Source organism: Arachis stenosperma, chromosome 7, assembly GCF_014773155.1.
Source record: "Arachis stenosperma cultivar V10309 chromosome 7, arast.V10309.gnm1.PFL2, whole genome shotgun sequence".
In the NCBI taxonomy this organism is placed as follows: domain Eukaryota; kingdom Viridiplantae; phylum Streptophyta; class Magnoliopsida; order Fabales; family Fabaceae; genus Arachis; species Arachis stenosperma.
The window spans coordinates 82790304-82801128 of NC_080383.1; the positions used below are offsets into that span (position 1 = coordinate 82790304).

At 25.2% G+C, this 10825-nt stretch overlaps 1 protein-coding gene across 1 annotated transcript; it reads right to left on the reverse strand.

The window, feature by feature from the left end:
- Positions 1 to 628: 628 nt before the first annotated feature.
- Positions 629 to 7862, reverse strand: LOC130942062 (terpene synthase 10-like). The gene is made up of 7 exons (XM_057870741.1): positions 7526 to 7862; positions 6819 to 7077; positions 6198 to 6579; positions 3157 to 3375; positions 1660 to 1798; positions 1265 to 1513; positions 629 to 1156 (listed from the first exon to the last, which is right to left on the reverse strand). The coding sequence occupies exons 1-7, from the start codon at positions 7757 to 7759 to the stop codon at positions 839 to 841; spliced, it is 1800 nt and encodes a 599-aa protein (XP_057726724.1). The 5' UTR covers positions 7760 to 7862; the 3' UTR covers positions 629 to 838.
- Between the last annotated feature and the right edge of the window lie 2963 nt (positions 7863 to 10825).

Sequence of the window (10825 nt, forward strand, 5' to 3'; positions counted from 1 at the left end):
TTGTGTTGTCGAAATAATGTGTTGTCGTATTCAAAGAAAAATTATGTTATTAAATATGGGATGCAATAGTGAGACCAATAGTTAGGTTTGGATAAAATGTTTAGGTTTTGGATACTTGATTGCTCACTAATTTTATCATCTTCCAATTAAATTGACACCGAAATTGTGTCGCTCCAAATCACTCCGAAATTCGATTTGGGACTTAAAATGTCAACAAAAAATTAATTTTTTTTTCCTCCTTGGCTCTTATTATGAGCATGGAGCATGGAGGGCTTTTTTTTTTTCAATATCACTCGTGTTATTGGCCAAGAAGTTGGAATCAAGAAAGCGCTTGTATTCTTGAATTCTTGTGCAATCTAACCTAACTTTCTATGCCGCTTGCTTTTGTCCTTGGTAATCGGTCTAGTCTTGAACTATTTTTATTATGGGTAATGTTATATATGCATATCCGGAGAGAGTATCATCAATTAACCCAATAATATTTCTATACGAAGGCAGATATCTCTTTAACGATAATGATTTAATCATTTTTTAAAATTACAATAAATTTAAGTTATTGACATCTACTTATAATTTTTTCGACAAGGAAAACTTCTCCTAATAAGTCCAAAGAGTTCAAGTCTTTCAATAATAAGGAACATTATCTTATGGTTATTTGTAATTAATTAATGGAAAAGTCTAAGGGTCAGTAATTTTATTGCATTTTAGCCAGCATGTAACCAGCAGAGAAAGGTGAGTCATTGAATGAAATCTTACACCAATCTTATACCACCAAATCATCATTGATGGCTAGTTGATGGCTACCAATCACAAATATTGTTGACCCCTAGCATTGCTCTTAATTAATTGTAACACCTCTGATCTTTGTATCAGTAATGGGATGAAAGATTAAGGATGATATACGATTCTTGATTTGAGGATCTTGAATGGTATGTCCATCTCTATCATGATACATGCACATTGACATTCTTGCAAGGTTTACTGCAATTTCAATAAAAATTGGAGGCAAAGAAGAATTATGAGCTTCCTTATTCATCTTCTTCCATGTTGTGTTTAACATGGATTTGATATGCTCTTGAGCATTAGTCTCAGAAGCTCCATTTTCATTCATGTAGCATTGAATCGATTTTGGAACATCACCAAATTCATTCTCCCGCTAAAAATGATAAATTAAAAAGAAATAATAATAAAAGTGAGATAAATGTTGAACATATATAAGAGAATTTAATTTTGGAAACAACACAAAGGAAATTTTGAAAGGTACCTTATGTGTTCTAAGATCATTAATGAGACGTGTAATTGTTGCTGAAAATCGAATTATGTCACAATATTCTTCTAAGTAACCCAATTCATTTTTTTGGAATGAATATGGAGTTGCAAAATAAGAATGAGTAAGCATAAGAGGAATCGCAATGGATATCCATGCATTTTCAACGTACTCTTCAAGACTTGGCTTATATCCACTGTAATACCATTTTGCCTCGGTAAAATATGCTTTACAAAGATCTGACCACTGAAATTTTTACCAAAAAGATAAGTTCATCATATAATAGGATTCTTGAGAAGGAAGTTAGAATATTGTATGCATTTTAAAATTCATAACGTACAATGAAAAATTACGATTATTAAAAGTATAGTAAAAACTAAACAATTTCTTACCACTTTCTTTAGATATGGAGTGATATTGTCGCCGTTCATTTTCAAGAACTCAAAAGCTAATTCATCGACGAAATCATGGATAGCATAGAAGCATATTTTCAAGTAGTCCGGAAGGTTATCAATGGTATTTAGATCCCATCTGCAGTCAACAATAAAAGTATTAAAATTATTTTAAATTTTTTTGTTGATTAAAGTACTTTTTAAATGTTTAAGCTAAATTTTAATTTTTTTATTCTAACGTCTGAAAAGTTATATTTTTATTCTAAAATATTTTATTTTATCCTATTTTACTTTTTGAACTAATATTATTTTTTTTCAAAAATAATGTTTTTCTTTTTATTATTATATTCTTTTTCTTATTAATCTGTCATACTTTCTCTCAAATCACTATAATCAACACTATAATTATAATTTTCAAATGTTGAAAATAAAACTAAAACTTAATTCAAATATTAAGAACTAAATTAGTATTATATTTTTTTATGGATAAAGTATATATTTTTTCGTAAATTTTGTCAAAAATTTTAAAATTATTTCTAAATTTAATTTTATTTCAATTTTGTTTCAAAAAATTTTTATTTGCATCAAATATATCCTTAATAATTAAATTATAAAAGATAGGACTAATTTAATAATAATACATCATAAATATATTTAATTTGTTTGTATTAAAAATTGTTATTGTGAAGTTATTCCTAAATTTGTTATAATTTTTTTCTTAAATGTTAGTTGTTAAGGATAAATTTGATGAAAATCAAAAATTTCTAAGACAAAATTAAAACAAAATAAAACTTTGGATATTTTTAAAATTTTTAACAAATTAAAAAAAAATATATATGTGTGTTACTTTTTTTATTTATTTATTGTATGTGGCAAAATTTCAAATGTGATGTAGGCAAAGAAATTTAATAGAGTTAAGTATTAAATTGTTCTCTTACGTTTGGGCGTAATCATGTTTTAATCTTTAAGTTTTAAACTGTCTTATTTAAATCCAAAAAAGTTTTATTTAGTTTTAATATAGTCTCACTGTAAGGTCAAAGTTAAATAATTAACAGAATGTCTTACATGACAGCAGTACAATAACAAGGTCGATAATTTGGAGAATAAGTATAAGCTCTAGAGGCACAAAATCAACCGTAAATATATCAATACATTTATTTATCATTCTTCTTAGTTCTATAGAAAATATTTCATTTAAATTGTAAAAAAAATGATAATAAATGTATTGATGCATCCACGATTGATTTTGTGCCTATAGAGCTTGTATTTGTTCTCCAGATTATCAACTTTATTCTTGTACTTCTATTATGTAGAACATTTCGTTAATTGTTTAACTTTGACCTACAGTAGAACTACGTTGATGCTAAATATTTTTTTTTTTAAATTCAAGTAGAATACTTTAAACTTTAAGGATCAAAACAAGATTTTGTCCGAACATAAAAAATTAATTTAGTACTTCACCCAATTTAATATCAGTAGTGAGCATGAATTACTAACCTGTCAATTGCTTCCGTGAAAAGCTCTAATTCTTCAAGAGTTCCATAAACATCATAAAGATCATCAATTATGGTTGCTAAGGAAGTGACCTTTGCTAGAGTTGTTCTAGAAAACTCAAGATCTGGCTCAAAGCTCATTCCCATACCCCAAAAGTAGCTCTCTACCAATCTATCCCTTGCAAAGTTCAACTGTTCTGGAAGGCCAATTTTTCTCCACCATCTTAATAAAGAAATTAAATGAACCCCCTTTTATTAAGAATTTAATCAATTCCAAAAAGATACTACTCTTGAAGTGTTTGTTTTCTATGACGAAGATCTTGAGAAATTTGATGCAATTTCTTAAAAAATATATTTCATCATACATATTCATTGCTATTTTTAAAAATACTTGAAATCCAAAACACTTTAATTAAAACATAAAATATTTATATTTATTATTTTACACGTTCAAATTTAATAAATTTAGGGTTAGTTTACCCATTATTTCTGTAGTAGTTTAGGTTTTCTTCTTTATAGATTTTTATGGCCTCATATCATTACATAATATATATATATATATATATAATATACTAAAAATAATATTATATGACTAATAAAATTTATTATGTTAATTAATATTTGACCAATATTTTGTATCTTAAATTTTAATTTTAAAATTTAAAAATTAAATTTTAAATATTAATAATATAAATATATAAAGTATTAATTAAAAGTATTGACTAATATTAATAAAGTTATTTATTTTTAATATTTTTTATATATAATTGTACTAAATAATATAGTTGATGAGCTACGAAATCTACGTGCCCGTTCATGTGTAGATGAACCTTTATGGATGAAAATATTGGTCATCTAATGTGAAATAATAAAATTGGAATTTAAATTTTTTAAATTTTGAAATTTTATTTTAAAATATAAAATATAATCTCTTATTTTTAAATAATTTTTTTATATTTTTTTATAAAATAAATTATAAAAAATTTTATTTTATTCTTTAAAATAAAATTTAAAATTTAAAAAATTTAAATCTATAGACTTAATATGAAAGGACGTCTGTAAAAGATATTATAATATTCGTAAGAAAAGAATGTGAATATGATTCATTTAAAATTTACTTTTAATTAAATTATAAACAGTAGTTTCGGAATGGGACACAGTTTATTAGAATTAAAATTAAATAAAATTAATTCTATTTCAAAAAGTAATCGATAAGGTGAAAAACATTTTTTACTTATATATTATTTAAAAGTTTTATATTCTCAAAAAATATCAGACTTGTAATTAGATACAATATCCAATGAGAGTGAATACTAAACAACACGGTTTAAGAAATTGCTTTTTTGAATGTGGGACCAGACTCACCATGACAAACCGACACGGGACGACAATTTTATGGTTGTCTTTTGTTGGTACCGGGAACAAATAATGGAGTAATTGTCATGTGTGTTTGAATAGGAATATGCTAAGTAATTAATAATTTTTTGAATAATATAAATAATTATTAATTAAATTAAAATATATTATATTTTTAAATTTTTTATTTAAATTTTAATATTAGAATATTTATTTATATATTTAATAAAATGAATATTTAATATATTTATTATTTATATTGTTTAATATTTTTATTATTTATTTATATTTTTTTGTTTAAAAATAATGTCTAATTTAAAAAAATAATATTATTTTAAAATATAAAAATAAATAATAAATACTATAAAATTTATCTAATAATAGAGGATGATTCAAAATTTCAGCAATTATTTAAAGATATTTGGTGTAAATTGGTGCCACCAAGAGGGGGTGTGTGTAGTTCACAGTTTTTATATTTTTTAAAAATATTAAATTAAAAAATTAAATAAAAAGTATTTTTTAATATAAATGTCTAAAAATTTAAAAATAGGGTAAAGTATTAAATTAATCTTTTATTTTTGGATATAATTTTATTTTGGTCTTTAAGATTTAAAGTGTCCTATTTGAATAAAAAAAATATTTTTTTTATCTTTAATGTAGTCCCACTGTAAAGTCAAAATTAAATTATTGACGGAATGTCTAACATGAACAAGGTTGATAATCTGGAGAATAAGTACGAGCTCTAGAGGCATAAAATCAACCGTGGATGCATCAATACATTTATTTATCATTCTCCTTAGTTCTATAAAAAAATATTTTATTTTATAAAAAAAATAAATAAATATATTGATGCATCCATGATTAAATTTGGACATTTGCAGCTTGTATTTATTGTCCAAATTATCGACCTTATTCTTGTACTGCTATTATGTAAGACATTTTGTTAATTATTTAACTTTGATATCACGATAGGATTATATTAAAACTAAATAAAATATTTCTAAATTCAAATAAAACGCTTTAAACTTTAAGAATCAAAACAAGAATATGTCCAAACATAAGAATCAATTTATTATTCTTTATCCAATAAAAATACTTCAAAAACCACAAGTTTACACATACCAAAAGAATTTCTATTGTTACATTTTAAAGATCTTTCGTGTTGACGTACTGAACTTAATTATTTATTTCTTTTTGGAATTGTTGTCTATTACCACTTTTTAATTATTAAATAATAATAAATAATATTAAATATTAAAAAATAAATATAAATATATATCATAATATTTTCATGCGCACGTGTGTGTTGTGTGTAAATCCATCAGCGCACGTGTGTGTCTCTCTAAAAATATAGATTATAGAATAATTTTAAAATTTTAAAAATATTTTAATGTCAAATAATTAATTTGTTGCCTTTATCATTTATTATTTATTATAACTAATGAATATAATTAAAGATATTCTAAAAATTTTAAAATAAAAGACATTAAAAAATATTAGAAAGTTATAATAGCAAGTCATTAGAGATGTAAAAATTACGTATATACAAAAAATCACAGAGGTTTTACAATAAATTAAAAAAGCCCTATATATGAAAACCACAGATATCATATAAGAGACACATAATTAAGTCAAAATTTGGAACAAAGTTATGCATGTACTAATATAATTAATAATGGTTGTCATTACCTTGATGCATTCTTGAGTTCATCTTGGTGGATGGTTTGAAGAATGTTGAAATCCAATTTAGCAAACTCAAGTAAAGAGGGATTCATTGTTTCTCTTGTTTCATAAGCATGAATGAACCATTCTGTCTCCCATCTTGGTGCCCTCCAATGCAATGGAATCTCCAAAGAATGATCAATTAGGAGTGATAAGTAGTTCCCTTCACTCTTATTTCTGAATGAATATTTTTCAAGAATTTTTGAAGAGAAATTTCTTGCTTCATCCAATATAGTTTCACCCTCCAATGAATAAAATGAGGCTTCATATAGTGACAATATTCCTTCAATATCAACTGATTCGGATATCTTAAAATTATCTCTTTCATCTAGAAAGTTAAAAAAAACATCTGCAACAACAACACCACAATTTACAGTAATTATTTGTATGTGATCCTCTAATTAATAATAATAATAATAATAATAATAATAATAATAATAATAATAATAATAAAAATAAAGGATGTGTATTAACTTAATGTTTTATGTACTGTAATCAAAGATAAAGGATGTGTATTAACTTAATGTTCGAAATAGCATAAGAATAAAAATAAATAAATAAATAATCATAAAATAAAAAAAAATAAACCTGATGATATATCATAACCATGTTGCCTTAAGAGACTAAACTCCAAAGCCGTGGCATGTAAATCCTTCTTCTTCTTGGAGTCAACCATGTCATATATATTATCTAACAAGTTCCTTATTTCGTTCTTGAAATAATAAGCCACCCCAAGTCTTTGCAGCACATCAATAAGATCAAGATGATCAACATGATTTTCTACTTTGCAAAGCATCATTCTTACTTCTTCCCTCAGCGCTTGGCTTTGCTCTGTGTATGTCCCTTGCTGCAGTATTAAGATTTTACTATGCTTTAATTATTTTGTATTAATCATAAGTATTTGTGTTTCACTGCCCAAACGTGCCCAAAAGTTTAAACTTTCGAAAAAGAGAATTTGTAAGAACCAAATCACTTATATGGATAAAGTCAAATATATAAATGGACTGGACTACTACGGTCCATAAATTATTATTTTAGTTTATGTAAATCTTCTTTTTTGGTCATTGCTGTATGTCTTGCTGCTAGAAAATAATCAAAATATAGTAAAGTAGCAAGTGATTAATATTTAAGTAAAAAAAAACACTAACTTGTCAAGTATTGCATAGAAAAATAAACTATACATTTCAAATTTCTTAATTTGGACCATAACAATTTTTCTCTTACAAAAATTAATAATATATATATATATATATATATATATATATATATATATATATATATATATATAAGCATACCTTATATTTACTGTTCAAAGACTGGATGTAATCATAATGCCAAATAGAAGGTTTGAAATTGGCAGATCGACGAGGTGTTGTTTGATTATGATTAGAAATTTTATTCAATGCATTGCATTGAGTTGGAAAAGGGACATTTTTGAAAGTCTTGAATTCCAGACCCTGAGGAAGAATCACGGTAGAGAATCTAGCTGGGATTGAATTTGTAGCCATTAGTATTGGCAGATGATCCATTAGCTAGAACTAGAGAGTGGGGAACTGATTTATGTAAATGACGGTTTTTTTATTGGTGGGATCTTAGGTTAGCTTCTTGGATATCTTTTCCTCCTTAATTAATTGGCATCATAGGTTTATATAGCTGATTACTAACTGAGGAGTTCTTGGCAGCCACATGCTACTTGTATCATTTTCTACACGTGCTTATTATTAAGCCAAGTGCTTGTATCATTTTCTCCATGTGCTTATTATCAAGCCACAAGTTTCAAATTAAAGTTAGCTGGCTGGGCCCCTAGTAGGTAATAATACGCTATCACTGACGACGGGTGACACTAAAATTAAAAGAAATACTAAAATACAAACAGCATTTATTATTTTTGGCAGATAGTTAGTTAAATAATGTTTAAAAATATGTAGTTAGATGATTAGAATAAAAAAATTTAATTAATAACTAAAAATATTTATTAAAAATAATAAATTTTTATTGACCCTTGAACTTTGCTTATTTAAAAATGCAATTGGTATAATTTTTTTGAAGAAATCACCATTAAAAGAATAAGTACTAGTTTTAGATTGGTAATTTTTTTTAAAAAGTTCTTAAAAAAATAATTTTTTAAAATTTAAACATGTTTAGATATCACTTTTTAAAAAAATATTTTAATTAAAAAAATAAATAATTTATTTTTTCAAAAAGTCAACGACACATTGCTTTTAAAAAAATAGAAGCAAAAGTAGTGTTTAGATATTGTTTTTACTAAAAAAATCCTTTATCATAATTAATAATTATAATTTATATTCTTAATTTTAATTTTTCTTCCAAATCTTTCTCGTCTCTCTAAATCTTAATTTTCCTTCCAGATCTTAATTTTTTCTTTATAAATTTTAAATTCCTCCCTAATTTTTATCCCTTTTTGAGAAAGATTCTTCAAACCGCCATAATTTACTATATTTCATTATTAATTTTTAAGATGTATACATATATTGTTAAATTAATTTAAGATTGATTTATAAGGCAAATCTTTAAGAATGTTGATTAATTCAAGATAACTTTAAAGTTTTCTTTTTTTATTGTTTGTTTGTGGTCAATTATAAATTTATTTGGTTAAATTACACAGTTGGTTCCTACATTTTTAGTGAAATTGTAAATTGATTCCTACATTTTAAAAGTTTATAATTGAATTCTTAAAGAGAATTAAAATTTGCAATTTAGTCTCCGTAAGTCAAAAAGTGTTGATTTAACAGAATATTCTCAGAATATACTAAGAATATTCTGTTAAAATAGAGAATATACTGAGAATATTCTATTAAATCAAATATTTTTTGAACGATGGGACTAAATTACAAATTTTAATTCTCTTCAGGGACCCAATTATAAACTTTTAAAGTGTAGGGACTAATTTATAATTTCATTAAAAATGTAAAGACAACTGTATAATTTAACTATTTATTTTCTAATGTTTTTGTATTTTATTTTTATAATTTTAAATTTTTTGAATTTTTTTTGTTTGATTAGGCATTTCTTAGTATTTTAATGAGCTTAATTTTTATGATATTAATTTCATTGATTAGTTAGTTTTTACTTCTTTATTTTATATTGTTAAAAATACTAGTAAAAATTACGATTTACCAAAATAAAAGAAAAAAAAAATTGTTAACACCAATGAAGAATTTAAAAAATTATTAAACCAATGTGATGGTTGAAAAGCGTGCTAAGTTTAATGCAAATAAAGAACTTGACAATTGACATACACTATTTACCATTTCACTTCAATTCATTTATCCATGGAACATGACATGAATGATGTAGTGTTTTATTTTATCCCAATTTACAGTGTTCTGTTCATAACAAAAATATATTAAATAATTGTTGTTAGTAAAGCTTGTGAATTAATACCTAACCTATATGTATGTATCTTAATGGACTTTCCTTTTGTAATGTAACATCTCAGATTGAATTATCAATCATTGGTAATTTGGTATCACAGGTGGTAGATCAACTTTTATACAATATTAATATTGATTGATGTATTGTATAAAAAATAATTTGAAAATATAAATAACAAATTATAATATATTAATTTTTTATTATAAATATCTGCTTCAGTTCTTTAGTCTGTGTGCACTTTAATTTTTTCACTTCATTTTTTCATCTTGTTAAATTTGTGTTTCTTTCTCTTTTCTCTTCAGTATGTTCTCCTGTCTCCCTTTATTTTTATTTTTTTGTGGTTTTAGCTCTTGATCACTATAAAAAAATTTTTCACAAAAAAAAACCTGAAAAGATGGATTTTACAAGTATTAATGCGTTAATATATTTTATTGAATCTGCTATAAATTGTGATGATAGAAATATAATCTTTAGATGCAAAAATTCAATCTTCTTGAGTATTCCCGAAACCATCTTGTTTGAAGCATTAAAAATATTAATTTGTTAGTATCTAAATGTTGAAAGGAGGGTAGTCAATCACTACAAGGAAAATATTGAATAATGTTGGATTTACCAGCAAATTTACTGGCAGATTTGGTAATAAATTCGTTGAGTGAAAAAATTACCGTCGGATTTCATTTTTTGATAGTAAATTCGCCGATAATCACTACAAAAAAAATTCTAAGTACTGTCGCAAAGTAGCGGCGAAGTTATCGTCGGATTTACCGACGGTAACGGCGTTGAATTCATAAAGTTAAGTAATTACCAGAAGATTTACGCTTTTGACGGTAAATTTGCTGGTAATATTTGGAGGGAAACAAAAAATAAATTAGCGCATCCTTTAGGGTCGGATTTACCGTTGAAAAAATTCGACAATAAACCCACGTAGAGAAACACAGCGTTTTGGTGACCCGCAATGGTTTACCATTAGATTTTTTCGAAAGTAAATCTAACAGTAACTTGGACGGTAAATTCAAATTGCGAACCTTCTTCCCCCTCATTCATTCAAATTTCACTCACTCACTCACTCTCTCTATCACTCTCTCTCTTTCTCTCTAACCATCTCGCCACCCTCTTTCTCTCTACCCCTCTACTCCTCTACCCCTCTACCCTTTCTCTCTCTAACCCTCTCACCTTCTCTGTCGTCGCCGGCCACCCTA

Excerpts from the sequence above, each read along its gene's own strand:
- LOC130942062 (XM_057870741.1), bottom strand. The coding sequence starts at position 7,759 with ATGGATCATCTGCCAATACTAATGGCTACAAATTCAATCCCAGCTAGA. Across the intron at positions 7,078-7,525 it reads CTTTGAACAGTAAATATAAG|CAAGGGACATACACAGAGCA; the intron begins GTATGCTTATAT and ends TTAATACTGCAG. Across the intron at positions 1,514-1,659 it reads CTCCATATCTAAAGAAAGTG|TGGTCAGATCTTTGTAAAGC; the intron begins GTAAGAAATTGT and ends TAAAAATTTCAG.